The 20,138-nt window shown below is 41.6% G+C and overlaps 2 protein-coding genes across 4 annotated transcripts in view; both read left to right on the top strand.

The window, feature by feature from the left end:
• Positions 1 to 415: 415 nt before the first annotated feature.
• On the top strand, positions 416 to 8,546 carry ube4a (ubiquitination factor E4A (UFD2 homolog, yeast)). Its single transcript, XM_057050394.1, has 20 exons — positions 416 to 518; positions 1,152 to 1,316; positions 1,450 to 1,623; positions 2,315 to 2,427; positions 2,664 to 2,816; positions 2,925 to 3,084; positions 3,174 to 3,376; positions 3,461 to 3,652; positions 3,744 to 4,074; positions 4,198 to 4,324; positions 4,500 to 4,807; positions 5,067 to 5,199; positions 5,293 to 5,483; positions 5,715 to 5,815; positions 5,942 to 6,055; positions 6,220 to 6,394; positions 6,616 to 6,796; positions 6,889 to 7,036; positions 7,171 to 7,328; positions 7,424 to 8,546. Exons 2-20 carry the CDS (start codon positions 1,190 to 1,192, stop codon positions 7,557 to 7,559), a joined length of 3,225 nt encoding a protein of 1,074 aa, XP_056906374.1. The 5' UTR covers positions 416 to 518; positions 1,152 to 1,189; the 3' UTR covers positions 7,560 to 8,546.
• A 3,028-nt stretch (positions 8,547 to 11,574) lies between these two features.
• kmt2a (lysine (K)-specific methyltransferase 2A) overlaps positions 11,575 to 20,138 on the top strand; it is a 32,868-nt gene continuing 24,304 nt past the window's right edge. For all 3 annotated transcript variants that reach the window (XM_057050392.1, XM_057050393.1, XM_057050391.1), the window contains exons 1-2: positions 11,575 to 11,884; positions 19,452 to 19,524. In XM_057050392.1, coding sequence (XP_056906372.1) covers positions 11,639 to 11,884; positions 19,452 to 19,524 — 319 coding nt within the window. In that variant the 5' untranslated portion in view covers positions 11,575 to 11,638. The remainder of the gene's footprint in view (positions 11,885 to 19,451; positions 19,525 to 20,138) is intronic.

Below are 20,138 nucleotides of genomic sequence, written 5' to 3'. Positions count from 1 at the left end.
TCCTATTCACACTAACACTACTAGTGATATAAAGTCACCATATTCATATCCAGTAAATGAATTGAAATTGACGGGTCAGATGAGAGGCGGTCATCTGCTGCCATCTGGTGACCATTAAGAACTCTCCAAACCAACACAAAAGTCAGGTTTTATGGGAAAGCAAAGGTAAACACAAACAGACAAACAAAAAAAGGTCAAAGTGACCAACATGACCGATTTAAAAACAAGTGATCAATAGTTGGTACAGGTTTTTTGCTTTGTTATGATGCTTTTCCCATTATCAAAATTGTATTCCTTTGTTATTTTTAGTAGCGTCCAATGTTATTTGATCCACATCCTACCAGGTGTCAAGTAAATCCGACATTTTCTGGTTAAATGTGCGAGAAAAACTTCACGCTTTCGTTAAACGCTCGACTCTAGTGTCGCCTTTCGATGACGTCACAAATGTCAGAAAAGAACTGTCACAGTATCCGGATAACATTTAGAATCGGTAAACACGCACCTTCCCTGTCAGAAAGGTACGACATCCCTTTTGATAGTATGTATAGATTGCCGAGATCAATGCAATGCTAAATAACTATAACAATCAATAAAATCAATGTTAAAATGTGATCGAACTGACCCTTTAGCTAACTGGTACTGGCCCATTGCGTACGTTGCTAAAATCGTATACTAGCGGCTAGTCAGCTAACTAGCTACAACCAGATAAAGCTGTTACATGTGTGACCTGATGTGTTTGAAAGTATTTAATTGTAAGTCGATGTACTATAAAATAAACATATTGAGTATACAAAACAAATGTAAAGAAAATGTAAACAAATGGACGCTGTTATGACATTTGCTCAGGTAAGGCGTCATGCTGTAGCTAAAAGTCACAAGCGCACAAGAGTGAGTTAAGACGGTGGTCAATCTCCTTCATCGCTGTTTACGTTTCTCTTTTATTGCTATACCAAATGCTATTTTGTAATAGGGACTAAATGGAAATTAAGAATGAAAGCTGTCAATTCAACAAACCATCCAAACCATATTGTATTCTGTTTGTATTTTCTCTCGTGGTTAAAGAACAAGATCCCTTTTGACATAATTCTGTCTTCATACTTGTGACTGTGATCGTGATTCCATAAGTTTATTTGCTTGCATTACTTCTGAAGGCTGGGATATTTAATGGAATAAGTTGCGCCCCAGTGAGATGACTGACCAGGGCAACAACAACCAAAACATCTCCTGCAACCCATTTGCTGCCCTTTTCAGCTCCGTGGCTGATGCCCAACAGTTTGCATCAGCTCAGAAAACGCAACAGCCGTCTGCGAAACCATGTGAGTACAGTCAAAATAGGCTGTTGCAGCCTTTTAACAACATGTTTTGTTTGTGTATATGATGATTCTGTATGCAAATTTAGAAAGTGTTTTTTACTTGTATGTTTTAATCATGGTGTATCTTGTATTGCAGTGGACTCTGGAGATAGCCAGTCAGAGTCAGAAAACTCTGTCTCAGACAGTGTTGACGACAATGACGACTCTGTGGCAGAAATCAGTCGCTCCTTCCGCTCCAGACAGGAGCTGTGTGAACAACTTAATGTCAATCACATGATTCAGCGAATCTTTCTCGTCACTCTGGACAACAGTAAGTTCAAGTGTCGAAAAAGTGCACATTGTTTGTAACTCAGGTGAGCTCTCTCTCAGCCTTCAAAAATGTCCATTTGAATCATCCACAGTATTTGTAAATGTACAGAAGCTGTAGAGCTACATTAGTGTTAAGACATCATTGGTGTTAAGACAAAAATATTTTAAAAATTAACCTGCAATCCCATTTCTGATAATATAGCTGTTTTGCCTGAACAGTGTCTTTCTCTGTTGTCCCAGTATGGTGTGACCAGTTGGGTCTCACCCCTCATGACTCAAATTTAAGTTTCTCATAACCCATTCTATAAATGAGTCACCAGCCTTTAAAACGTTGGTATTTCAATCTAAGATAGCTCTGTCTGAGACAGAGCTGTCTCAGACAGAGCATTGTACCATTAACACAGCTTCAGGGTGAGTCATTGTGTACAGTAAATGCAGGATGAAAGAACCCCTCTTTTCATATATCCTTCATAAATTCTTCTCCCAAATTTAAAAATAGATCAGAGCAAATACATACAAGGCATTTATCTTATATTTTCTAGTAGAATTTTACTTGCTGCATTCCTGCACATTTATTCACAAGACCAGGAATATTGTGTGTGTGATTATATTGGTACTACCTCCACTAATCCTACCTATTTGGGACGTGTGCTTCATAAATGATCAAGCCTTGGTTGTATTTTAACTTATAGGTGACCCAAGTCTCAGAGGAGGTAATGGGATCCCTCCTCGCTGTGTTTACTTGGAGGAAATGGCAGCAGACCTCGATGGACAGGATTGGCTGGACATGGACAACATTGAACAGGTCAGATGTCACCAGCATGTCATCATTTCCTCATTTTCTTCTTTCTGTGTAATGTTTTCTTCTTAATGTGCTGCTCATTTGACTTTGGACAATGAAGAGTTGTTTGAAATGTGATCCATGTAAAAAAAAAAAGGGGGGGGGGTGGAATTTTTAGTTGTGATTCCTCTGCTTGGATGTGATTGACCAGGTAGCAGATGGAACTGTCAAATGTGTGATGTTTCCCTTCTGTCCTCCAGGCTCTGTTCGCCCGTCTGCTGCTGCAAGAGCCAGGAAACTTTCTCATCTACATGACGTCATGCAGCACTGTTAACCTGTCTGCTGACCGTGATGCTGGGGAGAAGAATGCCATTCCATACCTTTTTACATGTTACCAGCGAGCCAAAGAAGAGGTGCGAGTTTTATCTTTAGGGGTGCATGTTAATGCAGTTACAGTTTCTGAAATTTAAAAACAACCCTTGTGTGTCCATAATTCAGTCTTTTGATTTTTTTCTCACCAGGTAACAAAGGTTCCAGAGAAGTTACTCTCTTTTGCTGTTCGTTGTAAGAACCTAACTGTGTCTAACACACGGACAGTCCTACTTACCCCTGAGATCTATGTCAGTCAGAATATTTATGAACAACTTCTGGACCTGCTGCTGGAGGGTTTCAACAGAGCACGTAGGTGGAGACTGCTGAAGTGCCATTTCACTGTTTTCCCTCATTTGCTTGCTTCCTTTCTTGTTTTTACAAAAATCTCTTTGTTTCAGAGCCAGAGGAGGTTGTGGAGTTTGTTGAAGAGGTCATTGCTGGCATACTGTCAGACCAGGAGGTGCGTACCTTCGAGGAGGTGATCATACCAGTGTTCGATATCTTCCAGGGGCGCATCAAAGATTTGGAGCTGTGCCAGCCTGTCCTTTACACCTACCTAGATATTCTGCTCTATTTCAGCCACAATAAAGATATTGCAAAGGTGAGAAGACAGACAAATATTTTTGTAAATTTGTAGAGAACTGTAGTGGCTACAAACATTTCAAATGCTCTAAATCATTTTCAGGTATTGGTTGAACATATTCAGCCCAAAGATCCAGCTAATGGGTTGCAATACCAGAAAAGCGTACTGGGAAGTGTACTGAGTATCTCTTGTTTATTGAGAACCCCTGGTGTGGTGGAAGGACACGGTTACTTCTTGAACCCTTCGCGTTCCAGTGCTCAAGAGACAAAGGTTCAGGAGGCCAACATTCACCATGTAAGTTGATTTGCTTGAATGTAATGTTGTTTTAACATATTAGCAAACTACTAGTGTCTCACAATGAGAGATTTTCATGTCTTTGTTGCAGTTTATAGGTCAGTTTCAGGAAAAGCTCCATCAGATCTTTAAGAACCTGCTCCAGCGATCTGCAGAGTCGCGCCACGCACTGCTCTCCTGGTTGGGCAACTGTTTACAAGCTAATGCTGGTCGTGCCAAGATATGGACCAATCAGATGCCGGAAATCTTCCAGCTGTATGCATCAGATGCATTCTTCTTAAACTTGGGTGCTGTGCTTGTGAAGCTCTGTCAGCCTTTTTGCAAGCCATGCTCACCCAAACTGCTCACATTCAACCCCACGTACTGTGCCCTCAAAGAGCTGAGTGAAGAAGAGAGACGCAATCGCAACGTGCACGCAAAAGGTTATGCCTCTACCCCCATGTGGAGTGCTTAAGCTGAATAACAAGTCAATGTTAATGCATTCAAACACGTTTTTTTAAAGCTCTCGCATCCAAATATTTGACATTTGAAATGTTTCATACTAGGCCTTGAGAAGGAGACCTGTCTAATTCCCCTGCCCCCGCAGCAGCTGGTAGAGTCTGCTCAGTCTTACACCCTGCTGACTGAAAACCTCATCTTCACACAACTTGCCCAACATCTTGGCTTCTCCAGGTACATATACCTTCAAATAAAAACCAGCCAACCTTCCAAAAAATGCTTAGTGGTATATCTGTTCCACAGATGTTCTGTATGTTCCTTGTGTTGGTGCCATATGTCAGCCATTAACCCATGTTGTCTTGTTCTGTTTGTGTCCGCCCCTGTACGCATGCATAATGTGCTTGTGTAGACTTCATGAGCAGATGGTGAAGATGAATCAGTCTCTCCACCGGCTCCAGGTGACGTGGCAGGAGGCCCAGCGAACGGGCAACCCAATGTCAGAGCAGCTCCTTGAGCAGTTTGAGCGTCTAATGATCATATATCTGTCAACCAAAGCTGCCACCACACAGCCTGCCATGCTGCAAAGTTGCCTTACCCTCCAGGCTTCCACTGCTGCTCTGCTGGTTCAGCTTGGCATCGGGAACCAGGGCCCTGAACACGTAGCACTCAGTTTCCCTTTGCCTTTCCTACAGAATACTATGCTGTGCTACATACCAGGTAGGTTCACGGCACAGGTTTTGTAATTGGAAGAAAAAACAGAACTTAAAAAAGTATAAATAATTTCTGTTCATAGTCAACAAGTCTTTTGTCTTTTCCTGTCAATCTGTTGAAAGATCTAAAATCTTTGCATTGTTCATATTGCATTTAACCATCTTATAACTTCAGTATACATATTGGACAGGAGTTACTCATTCACAGTAAAAGTTCTCATTTTCCCATCTATATTCATCGCTGTTTTGTGGCTTCTGTTCGTCAGAGTTTTTTGTGGAGAACCTTGGGGACTTTTTCATCTTCCTGCGCCGATTTGCTGATGATATTTTGGAGACTTCTGCCGAATGTCTGGAAAACATTTTGAACTTCATCACTGTCTTCATGGGGAACCAGGAGAGGTACAAACCCTAATCATTAGAATGAGCTGTGCAGGGTAGGTTTGACTCCTTTGTTCACTGACGATCTCTGATCGGTTCCTGCTTGCTCAACAGAATGAAGAACCCCCATTTAAGAGCAAAGCTAGCAGAGGTCTTGGAGGCAGTGATGCCTCACATGGAGCCAATGGCTCCAGGTGCTGTTCAGCCAATCGTGTTCCAGCGAGAGAGAGTTTTCTGCTCTTACAGACATGCAGCTCACCTAGCCGAAGCCCTCATTACTGTTTTTGTAGACATTGAATTCACAGGTAAAACAAATATATTCCAGATTTATCATCTTTGAATATTTAACAGTATTTTGTATTCACAATTAGGCCTGTTAGAGCTTTACTGTTGACAAATTTCATGTAACCCCCACTCTACTACTCTTAAGACTTGAGTTTTGAAAGTTTGAGTAGACTTGTTTGTTCTGCAGGCCAAGATTAGGATACATGAATCCTAATTAAAGTAGAGTTTGAGTTTTTCCCTTTATGTTTCAGGTGATCCTCATCAGTTTGAACAAAAGTTCAACTACAGAAGACCAATGTATCCTATCCTCAAGTACATGTGGAGCAAGGAAAACTATAGAGAAAGTATTAAGGTAACAAACAAGTGCTTTTGCTGTCAAGCAAGAAGGCTTGCAAAAAGATATAACATCCCATGTGTATTTCTTGTATTTACTCCATCTAAAACTGCTCCTGACTCCTTCAACAATGTCTTGTTTCAGCATTTGGCATACTATGCGTCAGAGAACCTGGAGGCCATGAATCCCCCTCTGTTCCTCAGGTTCCTCAACTTACTGATGAATGATGCCATCTTTCTATTGGATGAGGCTATACAGGTAAAACATTCAAGTATGCAAACTGCACCAATAAACATTTAGCTCGCATTTATATCTATTACTAAAGGGTTAACACAATGTAAAGTCCTGACAGCTTCACATCACAGTTAACTAGAATCAAGATTGGAAGACTTATGTTTTTCATTATTTTTTTTGTCTTGTAGTACCTGAGTAAAATCAAAATTCTACAGCTTGAGCGAGATCGAGGGGAGTGGGAAGGCCTAGCCCCCGACGTCCGACGAGAGAAGGAGTCGAGCCTGCACATGTTTGGACAGCTGGGGCGCTTCCACAACATCATGTCTAACGAGACTATTGGCACTCTAGCTTTCCTCACCTCCGGTCAGACACAGATATTTAACTCTTAGGCTGTTTTTCTTAACATACAGAGATAGTTTTATAATGGAAATAAGAGACATGTTTGTTTACATAAGGAGCAGAGAAGTGTTGTCTATTTACAAGTTGTCACAGGTGACACCTGTGTTAAGATGAGACAACAGCCTGTTAGCATCAATTCACATAAAACCTTTATCTGTAATCAGATTTTTTTTTCTTTATTCCAGAAATCAAGGGGATCTTTGTGCACCCTTTCTTGGCTGAAAGGATCATCTCTATGCTAAATTACTTCCTGCAGCATCTTGTAGGTCCCAAGATGGGGGCGCTCAAAGTGAAAGATTTCAGTGAGTTTGACTTCAAGCCTCAACAGCTCGTATCTGACATCTGTACCATCTATCTGAATCTGGGGTACGTCATGACGCTCCTCTTGTTCTAGACATTCATTATAGATTGTTCTTTAGGGTAACTATTGCTGTTGGGTTTTTTTGTGTCTTGCACAGTGATGAAGAGAATTTCTGTGCTACAGTCCCAAAGGATGGCCGATCGTACTCTCCTACCCTGTTTTCCCAGACAGTTAGAGTACTAAAGAAGATCAACAAGCCTGGGGACATGATTGTGGCTTTTGGATTTTTGGCTGACAAAATAAAGGTATCATTGTTTGCCAAGGACAAAAAATAAATATAAATGTTCATTTCAAATGAGTCAGTTCTAAGAGTCGGTGTTTACCGCGTATTGAATAAGAGTATACTCAGAAAATCTTTGCTGTGATACTTCTATTTTAGTCCCACGCTGACAGACAGCAGCAGGAAGAGGAGACTTATTCAGATGCCCCAGATGAGTTCTTGGATCCAATCATGTCCACGCTGATGCTCGACCCTGTTCTTCTACCTTCCTCCAATGTCACAGTTGACCGCTCAACTATAGCCAGACACCTCCTCAGGTTAGTTACTTCCAACAAAGCACAGAAAACTGGCTGCAGATGATATCCAGTAGGCAACATCAATACTCATTTGAATTGCATTATCCTTCTTGCAGTGACCAGACAGACCCCTTCAACCGCAGCCCCCTGACCATGGATCAGATCAGACCCAATGAGGAGCTCAAACAGCAGATCTTACAGTGGCTGGATGAGCATAAGCAGCAGAGACTGCAGCTGGGACCCAGCGGATAGCACTGAGCTCCAGAACAGACAATGACTGCACACTTTGTTTTTTTTAACTCACAACTCACGTGTTGTGAGCTCCTTGCTTTTTTGGTAATGCAGACGTGTTTACCTCAGAAGTTGGGTCTGAATAACGCAGCGCTGGTCTACTCATGATGCATTCACACTCAGCGGATTCTCTCTGTGACAAGACAAACTTTACAGTGCTCCATTACTACAACAATAGATTAATTACACCCCTATTTTTTCTGGGTATTGTGAAATAAATATTCTTAATCAGAACTTTGGCCAGAAGTACTAATTTAGTAGGACGTTTTCAGAATGCAATATTGTATCTGAACTTCAGACTGACCAGGTAGCCAGAACCAGAATTTTTACTCCAAAGTATTTTGGGTGGGGTTATACATCAGATAAGGATTGAGGGCTTTGTAGATGATGGGCAGTATGATGACATCCACTGCTTTTTGAGGGATCTTTATCAGCCTAAAGCTAAATCATTCTTAGTCCAATCTCATTTCTTTAAATGAAATTGGAAGAAAAATATTCTTATATAAGTGGAAAGATTTGTTTACAGTCATTATCATATATCACCTTCAGTAGAAAATCATACTGTGAAATTCTGTGAACCGTCTTTATTATGCAATTAAATATTAATTCAGCACCAAATTGAAAAGCCCTTTTGCAAGCAGTTTGTTATGTAGAAGTATAATTAATGGTCCTAAAATGCCAGAGTGGATATTAAAATAGTTCATTTCAACATTGGATCTGTAGAAAACAAGGTGGTTCTGTTTTTTTACTAATGACTGAATATGTGTGACATCATAATCACACCATGTTTGTGACAGAAACATACGTGACGCTCATCACAATCAGATGATTTGACCTTCTCTTTCCAAATAAGACATCATCAGACACAGCCAGATCCCTTTAAATCTTTCTGCCAAACTCAGACTGAATAAATCCCAGCTGGATAATAAAGAAGCCACTTGTCTAAAATGTTGTTGACTGAGTGAACACTTATCAGGTGGATGTCATGAATGCATCATCTATTTTTCAAATCAATAATAATCAATTTCAAGGTGGGGGTCTCTGCCTCCATTTCAGCCATATTTGTTGACATTCAACAAAAACACATCATGTAGGATATTTATGACAGCCGGTGTTGTATTTTGAGATGCCTGAACTAATAAGTAATAATTAGTTGTTTCCTATAGTTTGTATCTTAAAATTAGACTATCCTTCATTTATTTTATTGAATTGAGTTTGTTGAGATGTGGTTGTAAATAATGACATTAGAAAAATATTATTGGCACACCCCCATATCATGGCACTCAGTTGCAATAACTGGTTAAATTACAGTTCAGTGCATATTTTTACTGAGTGGTTACAAAAAAACAACTGCTATTTATTAATATTTTATTAAATTAAATACATCTTGGACACAACCTCAATATGAGATGTTCTTTCAAGTCTGATTTCAAAAGTTTTAGGATGCCATAAAACACCAAATATACACTAAATGTATGACGTGCACATTTAGACCCTCCACAGTTTGTTATGCAGCCCTGTCCTGAAATAGAAAATGATTTAGATATTCTATGATAAATCAACAATCAACATCTAAGACTAATGAAAAAAAAACTTTAAAAAATATTTTGTTCTGGCATACGTTGACCTTTTGCTATAACATTTTCCACTGTCAAGATTAGTGATTGATGAGAGTTCACCTGTGGTAAATTCAGATTTTGCACATGATTTGAACACCCACTCGTCAATGGAAGCTTATGCAAATGACTTACCACCTTTACAAAAGCATCCCCAAAGGGAAGCTCGATGGTGGCAGCGCCATACTGAGGGGGTGTTTTTCAGCAGCTGGGACAGGGAGACTGGTCAGTGTTGAGGGAAAACTGAATGAAGACCTCAGACTTACTGTAGGTTCACCCACCCCCCAATAAGCGAGGAAAATAACAATAACAATTGTGCATTAATCAGATATCTTATACAACATTTGAACAACATTTTTATCACGCTCAGGCCGAATCACAAACTATATGTGAATATACTGATTGTTGATTCAGTGCGTGATTTCGGTCAGCATAATATAAAGATAATTGAATTATTATTCTAGCCTGCAAATACATTATCTAGCCTATATTGCAAATGCAGTGCACAGTGTGTCCAGAGAGCTGTTTTGGAAGAGCTTGATCCTGAAACATGTTGGTCTATCTGCATATGCAGTTCATTTAATTCACTCCCTGTGATTATTTCCTCTTTTTAGGATGAAAAATACTGAGATAAATAATCTGTACTTACCATCTTCATGCTGAAGTGGAGAGCTGACTGGAAATTCCACATTTTCAGCAGGAAGATTAAAATGTTTTAAGTTCATGCTTTAATGACAGTAATGACAGTATGACTAATGCATGAAGAGTAAACAACATTTAACAGTCTCATAATGTTAGATATGTTAGTACTGTAGAAGATCACAATATCAAGAGTAATGATGTTGAACACATTTATAATGTGGGTCAACATTAAATATTCATAAAAATCAATTTTAAGGAAGGTTCTATCAATTAGCAGAGCTAATATCATGTCTGTTAATCACTATCAGTAACAGGAGACAGCTCTTTTCTAAATTGGCCCTTCATTATTTTTTGCAGGCTTTGCAGCAAAAAACATTTTCTGGTTCGTAACACATGAGCAACTCTATGTGAAAGCACAGTCACATCCGCTCATGAATAAGAAATCTGCTGAATTTGTAAAAAACAAAACAACCCCCCCCCCCCCCCCCAAAAAAAAACCACTTCACTCTGTTGATAGAAATCTCTTTACGTTTGACACAAAACTTCTGTTTGGATGAATCCGATCTATTAAATTTACATTAACCTGTAACCTCTGTCGTGTCTAATTTGTCTTTAAGAATATGAACCTGTCTGGTTTCTTGGATTAGGTAAATGATGCACACGCAGGCTCCTCCAATGCTCCCGTTTTTGTGGCCCCCTAGAGTCAACATTAACCCATGTTGGTTTCCAAGATCAAGATTTTTTTTTTTTTAACAATTCAATAAAAAGAGGTTTGGATAAAACTTCAGATTTCACTTCACAAGTTGTTTTTTGTACTTCTTATTATATATTTTTGATTAATCCATTTATTTGTCATTAAAATAAAGCCCAAAATATTTTTGAAATCTGCTAAAAAAAATGTGTTTAAAAAAAAAAAAAAAAGTGTTTAGGCAAAATGTGATCCTCTGGAACGACTAAACAGTCATTTTTTAACATACAGTGATGGGGAAAATATTAAAATTCTGGCATATTCTAGAAGTTTTAGTTGTTTTGGTTGATTTGGCCATGAAAATAAAGATTCTGGTGACTATTGCCGGAACTATCTGTGACAGCAGGAATCTGTAGGAACACTTAAACCGATGGACTGACCCCCCTCACAGAGACTCGACCCCATCCAGCCAATTTGGGGCGAGTTGGAAAATGTGGACAGATCTGTTGTGTCCATTCAAAGGACAATTTTTGCAGAAGACACGAGAGAACATCAGCGTTGAAGTTCCCACGAAATATAACTACTAACACATGTTGCTGCAATCACTGCAACAGACGGACATACAAGTTAAAAGTAGACAAAAACAGAAAGAATGACTTCATCTGATATTTGTAGTGTTGAGGAGAATTTATATGCAGATTAATATTTTAAGAGTAGAGCGCAAAGTAATGCGACTAATCTTTGCCTTTTATATATGTTCACGTTTACCTCTAACCCAGCGTGTTTAAGGGTAAAATTGCGCTTATTTGGTGTGAAAGTAACGGTCTTGAAATTCAAGCGCGATGCTCATTTCCCGGGCAAAGCCGCTGAAGCTGATTCGGATTCAGGCAGTCCTGCAGAGTCTGGATAGGCCCGCTGACAAGATGCATTGTCGGGGTTTCTTCGGTCCCGCCCCGCAACATGCATACCGACATGTCGGCCAGTGAGAGCCAAGCTCGGCGCTAGGGGTTGTTTATGTGGAGTGCTGGGTTGGGGTTCCGCCCACCGAGGTATCTCTGATCGCAGGGCAGTCACAGGCAGGCAGAGAGTGTAAAATGGCGCACAGCTGTCGGTGGCGGTTCCCTGCTCGGCCCGGAGGGAGCAGCAACTCCGGCACCGGGAGGAGAGCGGGCCGAATCAGGGTTACTGCGTCTCTGCGGAGCGTCCCGGGAGCCCACCCGAACGCAGCCGGGCTCGGACCGGGCTTTGATGCTGCACTACAAGTCTCCTCGGTTATCGAGAGCAACCTGCAGAAATTTCGGGATGTTTTGGGGGAATCGAGTGACTCGAGCAGCGGGGAGGTAAGCACAGGACGGGACAAGAGCAGACAGATGGTTCCCCGGGACCGTCCGTGACAGCTGCGGAGCACGGCTTCGCTCGGAGAGCCTTTAGATCCGAGGAGCTTACGGGTCCTCGGATCAGACGATTATCAGTCCCTCTTTGCAGTGAGCAGTGTGGAGCGAGCAAACTTGTCATTTTTAGGATGCTTGGAGATCTGACTTGGTTGTGTGGCCTTAAACCTCCATAGTAAGGTGTTATCAGCCTATCCGACTCAAAATGGAAACAACGCAAAGGCAACAGCGGTCATTTATAGTCCGAACAACACCGCTGGGAAGAAAGTTTACTTCATCTCAGTAGTGTGCGAGGATAGGCTAACTTAGATCCGCACAGTTTGCATGAAGTGGTGCTAACGTTTGTTGCTAGTCCTGCCAAAACACGAGAAATCCCAGCCTTAATTTATCAGTTACAACACATTAATTACTACACATATGCTCGCACCTTTAGTGCTATACCCGCACTGCGTAGCCATGCAAATACAAAAGCTTCACTAGTTAGCTACTTTGACATTAGCTTAATGTGAAGCCTTTAAGGTTGGGCATGATGCCTTCACGCTCCTTTGGCTTTATAAACACTACATAAATCACCCTCCTGTATTTGATGTATTGCTCTTTGGAACAGAGTAAAATAGCATTCGAAATCACTTAAAAGAGCTTTGCTACGATGAGTTATGGCTTGGGTTCTTTTCGGTAGCGTGTGATGTGTTTGAAAACAACACATGTCAACTTGAAGGAGGTGAGAGTAACGTTGTGGTCCTTGATAAGCCAGCGTTGGTTTGCGTGTGTGTGTCTGCTGTGTCACGGACAACAGCTCGCTTATTATTTACTTTACTTTTCCCCATAATAATATTTGTTAGCTAATTAGCTTAGTATTTCCAGCCGGGGCTCAAGGACTGGACACTGGCAGTAAGGTGTCAACCTTCCAGGCAGGCTTGGCTAACGTAGCTGATTGGTTAGCTCAAAGGCTAACTGTCTGCATCTCAGTGCTACAATTACACAATTATTTCCCTGGCGTAAACCATTCAAAAGTGCAGGTTTGTCCCGTTGCTTTCTGCTTTTTCCTTCGGCTGGCATTAAATTACGCAGAGCCCTAAAACATCGCCGCTATATTTGGCATAACTCATACACAAAACTAAATCAGTTCCATGGCTCTTTAGTGTCAGGCTAGGGCTGCTACAATGCTACGCACTACGCCACGCTAGCTATCGGGCTATTGCTGATGCATAGGAAAATGGGAGGTGGACATGTTTTCCCCTTCTCTACATAGCCACTACATAGCTATTACCAAATAATGTCATGCCCACACTGCGTGGAGAGGTCGCCCGATGCACGGCCACGCACGTAAACGGTCCCTGGTCGTTTTTACGCGTTAATCGCTGGCTGTTGATCCGAATTGGTGTGTGAATTCGCCCAGCTTTACCAGGGAAATGCCTGTGACAGTGCGCATGCAGGCTTGGTTACAATAACAACGAGCCCCTTCCAGACGGACCGTGTGATGTGGGGGTGTGTTCGCCTTAGCGAACTACCATCTTCCTTCTCCATGATGAACAGCGTGCGCTCATTGCAGTGGGAGTGCGCTGCTGTGTGGGGATGTTTACCACAAGAACCAGTGCTCCCAGTCTGAAGGGAGGGCGGCCCGGTCGTATTTGCATGCATACTGGTTCGGGATTTAAATTCTGAAATGAAAGTAAGCTTGTGAAGCTGTCGTAGATGCGTTATGTTTGGAAGAATCATTCAAATCTTTAAGGCAGCATAAATCACGTGATCTGCACAGTGTCCTTTACATACATTTATGCTTTATATTATAGCTTTGTAACTTAATTTAAACAGCCCCCCCCCCCCCAGCAGAAGATGGCATTTGAAGTTATGCTCCCCCCCTCCTGAATGAATGGCCATTTACTGTCACCGTATTTGAGCCTGCAGAGACAGATGAAGCGTTAAATCTGCACGAAACCTGAAGCCCGTGGATGTTGCGAACACAGCATGGTGACTTCATTGAGAGGCAGTTCTGTGGCTGTCTGGCCAGACCGGGACAGGATTGTTCAGGCTCGCCACAGCCTGCAGGGCGACCCCTAAACAGAGCAGCAGCCGGACACCTCCGACACCCCCCGCCGCCACCACCACCACCCTCCTTTCTCCATCCAGGCAGAAAGACCCAAATCCACTTCAGACTCCCCCCCCCCCCCCACACACACACGCAGCCCCATCTGAGAGGCATAGCAACTTTTCTTCTGACAGCTGCCACTTTGGAATGGATTACTAAGCCTATTGGTGTGGCTGAAAGGGTGCTTGTTGGCCGTTGCTGTCTAAATGATGGCATTTGTTAACATCTGTGTGGTTTTTAAATGTTTTATTTTTCTGTATCTGAGCTGCTTGCAATGGCTTGTTATGGTGCTAAGTGCATCTTTTGTTGATTTGTTCATTTATATTTGATGTGCAACACCAAGTATCATCACAGCTTCATCCCTCCATTTTCACTTAATTCTATCATTTCCTTTTTAGTGTTCAGGCTAAAACGGTAGCATCTTTTCCTCTCCTACGTACTGACCAAATTGTATAAGTTGATCCACAAACAAAGTGCGGGTGAATGCATGTATCAGCCCAGACGTCTCTGCCTGGCCGATTTGAGAAAAAAAACCAAAACTGGTGTGTTTGAGCCTCAGTCCAGCAGGTGTTTGGCCTATTTAAATGAAAGATCCCCCCTCCCAAACACACACCCACCCACCCGCGTACCATCCCCAAGACAGCATGTGGATTGGAGCAGGAAGCTTTGTGTCTGCCTTTATTCTGTCTCCTCACAAAGTGCGAGCGGCTGAAAGAGCACATGCAGGGATATCAAAGGGTGCAGGGCGACACCCCCCCCCCACTCCCCAATGGGACAACGCTGGGAGGAGAATTAGTCACAGACCCTCCCATCCATGGCTTTATTCTGCCACAGCAGAATGCTTTAGGAGTTGCTTGACTGGGAGCAAGGCAGCACATGTGTTGTCTTCCTTAATGTGTGTGTGTGTGTGTGTGTGTGTGTGTGTGTGTGCGTGTGTGTGTGTGTGAAGTTTTTGTTAATCAGTGAGGACCTTCACTAACCCTGTGCAGCCCAAAAGGCTATTGGAGACCAGTCTTAATGAGACAAATATATTTATTTAGGTTATTTATGGTCAACATATGGGGTTTTTGACCCATATTGCATATTTTCACTTACTAAGTAAATTCGGATTTTACTACGTAAATTCAGGTCAGGTTTTCTAAAATGATGACACAAATCAAATTGCAATTCTTAAACCCTGGAGATGCACTTTTGCACTTTTGCAGTGGGGTAGCCGGCATAGTGGTACATTACTGGAAGGGTGGCAGTCCATTGACTGGTTGACAGAATAACTCGGTGTGGAACTAACAAGTTAGCACCCAATTCGAAGGTGCTATCTTATCTAGCCTGCAGTTCACTGCTTTTATTTATTTTCTGTGTTGGGTTTGCAATCTGATCTCTGCGGTCTCCTCATCTGCTCTTCTCTTTTGTGGAATTACCCGATAATTTGTCAACCTTTTAGTTAATTATGTAGAAGGAGACTGACACAAAGCCCAAACATTGTTCCAGTCACTCTTTGTCCACTGACAGTCTTTGTTTCCTGAGGTGTGATGTGTAGGAGGAGAAAGTATCTGATATGTTTGTTGTTATTTCGTGCTCCACCAGACAAATGTTGGTACTCTTGGCGGGGTAGATGTCTACCTTTCGCCGGGGGAGGGGGCTGTGCCTCATGTGTGCCCTTAAAAACATGATGCTCTAATTGGTGACTCAGAATAAAACCTTTTCACCCAAATGTCCTGCACTGTGAGTCACATTTTCCAACCACAATACTTCCTAGTATGTGCTCCTCCACGTGCCGCTTGAGGAGATGTGTCATCAGGAGCCCTCTGACCTCATCAATTGATATTACAGGAAGGGATGAGGCATCGCGGCTGTACACTATATTCCAGAGCTTCCTGGAATATGTCAAGAAAAATAGTTTCCTTACAAGAAGGCAGCAGAAATGTGTTGGAGCACTGGCCTGAAATCAACACTGTTTACTATTTATTTGTGAATCTCAGTAGTGTTTTTCCTTATTTACTCTTCATTAGATGCAGTGTATAAGTCGTTTTGGCGTCTTCATTTCAAATGTCATCATCGATTTTTATAACTGTCCTGATCATTTGAGCCAGACGTGCATGATTTTTTTTCAATCCTCAGTGATCCTGGCTAAAAGTTGCACCGGGGTTAGCGGATATATAGAGTTATAGTTAACGAAACATCTTTATCATTATTAGCTCCAGTTTGTACCACAGGTCAGTTTATACCGCAGGTCCAGCTTTTCTTTACTTATCCTAATTCACTTGTAAATGAGGATAATTGATTTTGGAACTGGATGACTGATCACATCATTGACTTGGTCGTTAGTGTTATTACCTGGATGGCATCATCAGTTTGACCGGTTTGTGCATCTGTCAGCAGCTAATCTGACCCTGTTATTACACTCATCATCTCTCAAACTTGTGTTATTATTATTGACAGCTGACTTCAGAATCAGTCAGTAGGGGCTGCAAATCATTAACAACTGACTGCTCATGCTGGCTGGTGTTTAAGGTTGTTTTTATCCATTGAAATAGTTATTTTGCTTGCTGATTTAAGGACACTGGGTGATCAGACATCATTCCTCATCATGACTGAGACTCTGAAATCAAGTCAAATCAGGCAGGGAAAACTTTTCAGTTTGGGGATTTTTTTGCATGAGGTCTTGGTGCAAAAAGTTTTGTCAAAATGATACAGAAACAAATACATCTAACCAAATTTACATCCGTTGTAACCTCGGGGCAGTCCCTGCAGAGAACAAAAAGGGCACTTTCACACTTCCACTTATTTGATTGGTTTTCCCATCAGGTTTTTTTATTTGGTGTTTTCACACCTCCTGTTCGGTTATTCTACCCTCTTACAGTTCATGTAATGCAGCAGTTTCTCTTGTGATTCTGAGGTGGGTATTTTTTGAAAGGCGGAACTGTGAAGCTAAGCTAACTGATGGGAAATGCATTTAATTGACACTTTTGTGAGTGCCTCGTCAAGACTCACAAGCCAAGTCACACCCAAGTGACTCAAGTGAGAAGCTTCTATACTCAAGTAGTTCTAATATGTGGAGTTACTTTATAAAGAAATCATTTAGCATTAAATATTACCTGATTAGAAGCATGTTTTGTGTAACTGAGAATAATAAAGTTACTAATATCCTTAGAAAGGGGAGCATCGTATCATAGGATTCACATGAACCTGAAGAAATATACAAAGAATTTCTTGAGGAATTTGATTCAAAAATCTTCAAGCCCACTCCTCGACTAAACAGAAGAAAAGTGTGAAGGCACCTTAGGGCTTATCCCAGTATGGTAGCACATAAAGCTTGTACTTGTTTACTCGAGGAAGCAAGCGCCTGGAGACAGGTTGGGGTGCGTGGCTGAACAGGCATAAAAGGGGCAAAGTGAGTGCCTTGTTGTGTGTGGGAGGCATGTTGTCTAGATTGCGATTTAGCCACTGTGTTGACACCCCCAAACCTCCTTTTATCTTAAGTATTCCCGAGAGACATCTGTGCTCCCTCTGTTGTTCATAGTCATGTGGTCGAGACGCTGCTTCCCCAACGCTTTTTTCCTCTTCTCTTCGCCCTCCTCCTTCCTGTACTCTTGTTTTCCCGCTTGCGTTGCCCTCCCCCACAGATTCAACCATGTTCCTGTATACATCCTTCTACACCTGCATTTCTGCCCCCTCAATCATGTCGTTGATGCACAATAAGGAGTGCGCATGCATGAGCGTGCATGCGTGCCCTTGAACCGAGGCAGCTAGCGCTACACACTTGCCTGTAGAAAGATCGCGTGATGTCATCGACTGCTACTCATACTCCAACAGCGAGTCAGCGCAGCGCGTTGGTACACCGCCCCCCCCTAGCTCTGTGACAGCACCAATCAAGAGCAGCAGCTTACTCAGACAGCAGAGGATGCTGGCATCACCATGAGGAGAGAGAGCCTGGATGTGAAGACAGAAATATGAGGAGAAGGAGGCTAATATCTGCCCGATGAACGGCAGCACTTTCTGATGGTGTTTGTTTTCACGCAGAAGCAAATGATCTTTTTACTTAAAAAAAGAAAGGTTCCAAAGAATTTAGCAGTTACATACACATTCAAATCGCAGCTTATGTAACTGATGCTGGTGAAAATCAGTGTGTATCTGGTCTTGTACGAACACTTATGTGAAGGAGTGCACTCAGATAGCAGCTGCACTACAAACTGGGCCAACAAGACCTCAACTGCATCACCACATGTGTCTATAAATAAATATGTTGAAATGACATACTCACCTCCAGACTGATTGGAGGATTCTGAGGATGCTTGTCACTGGGATCGTGAGTTAATGCCTGTGGTTTTCACTAATAACTTGATAAATACAATTATGTCAACAAATGCTGGCAATCTCTGCACATTTTACCCCATATGAATATATTAAACAGCCTTTCTGTGTCACTTAGGGGAAGCTGTGGTTGTTATCCTGTTATGGTACTGTTTAATAAAAGGGCAGCATCTTTTGCCTCTCCCTCCCTCGGTAATCTGCTGCTGCTCCTCTTAATAAATCCCTCAGTTGTTTTACACCACCATATGGAGCTCATTATGAAAATGCTGAAAATCATGTCTATGGCTGGGGGCATTGCACGAAAAGTGGTTTATATATCAAGAGCTGATACATAATTGACTGTATATCATGTGGGAGTAAAATCAACATAACTTATCTAAGTTTTTAGTTGAACAGGTGCTGTTGCAGTGATGTCATGATATACAGACTGAACTAATTATATTTTTAGACACCAAATGAGGAGGACCTGCTCTGCTGTTTCTATTAAAACATCTAACATTCAAACATTTATTTCGAGATAAAATAGCTAAAAAAGGCTTGTGTTTTCCTCACTGATTATATTCCACGGAGGAAATGAAATCAGAATTTTGTAGACAAATGTGTTATAATACAGCTAAAATTGCAGCTGTGTTAAAGTAAATGGCAAAATATACAAGTTATAGTTAGGTTTCATTGTTGCCTTTCTAGTATTAGTTATAGTAACCCTCAAACCACAATTTCCCTATGTGACCAGCTAGTATAGGCAGCATTAGCCGGATTGGGTTGCGTTAGTGGTTATAGAACATAGGCCAATTCTTGTATGACCAACCACCTTTAGATTTACTGTCTTTGAGGGAACTGGAAGGAAGCCTGTTAATCATTGAGTTACCAGTTTGCACCTCCCAACTGCCTGTTGTGGTTTAAGCTGTTCCCAACAGAGCTGCAACCATCCCACCCACAATGAAACATCAGAATGCTAGATTAGGCCGTCGAGTGAAAGTGAGATTGATGACATCATTATAACTCTCCAAGCACGGTCTTCTTATGAGTGTTATCTTCAGAATGAGTGTTCCACATTTTTCACATCACATTTTGCTGTTCAGTTTTTAATCATTTTTTCTTCCCCCCCATTTATAGGAAGAAGCATTTGGTGGCTTTCGGACAGTTGCTGAGCAAAAAAGAATACAGAGCCCTTCAACCACATGTTCAGGTAAATTCATTTTCCCCGCAGAGCTTCAAAGAGCCTAGCAACACCTTAAACTATTGTGGACAAGAGGCTTATTCCTTCATACTGAAAAATCTGTTGTATTGTATCGAAGACATTTCTTAACTTAAAGCTAGAATTTGCAGTACTGTATCTCCGTCTCCAAAACAGACAAAAACAAATTCAACTTTCCTGGTTTCAGACAGGAAGTACGGACTGATTCTCTCACTAATGCAGAGCTTGTTGCTTGCATACACGTTTCTGCTTGCGTGACAATGAAAACGACAACTTTTCAGTATCGCACCAACATCAACTCTTTCAGATTTCTTTTTAATCTCAGTTCAAGTTGAACCACAGCGTCTGGTCACCCTCCACTCTTCATACTGGCTAGTCGAGAAAATGCTGTCAGAGCAGTTGAAGATGTCAAGAAGACCCTAAAAAGCATTAGATTATTCAGAAACACACATTAATGGAATTTAAATTACAGCAGGCTAATTTAGCGGCTAAAAAGTTTTTTAAGGTAATCTCTCCAGTTTCTGATGGAGGAGTGGATGTGTGGTCTTTTCTTTTTTATGAATGATGTTCTCTATGCATGTACAGTAATACATTGCATAAAGACT

This window comes from Takifugu flavidus, chromosome 12 (genome assembly GCF_003711565.1).
Source record: "Takifugu flavidus isolate HTHZ2018 chromosome 12, ASM371156v2, whole genome shotgun sequence".
NCBI classification, from domain to species: domain Eukaryota; kingdom Metazoa; phylum Chordata; class Actinopteri; order Tetraodontiformes; family Tetraodontidae; genus Takifugu; species Takifugu flavidus.
Note: the sequence above shows the minus strand (reverse complement) of the source record. Positions and strands in the feature narration are given on the sequence as shown.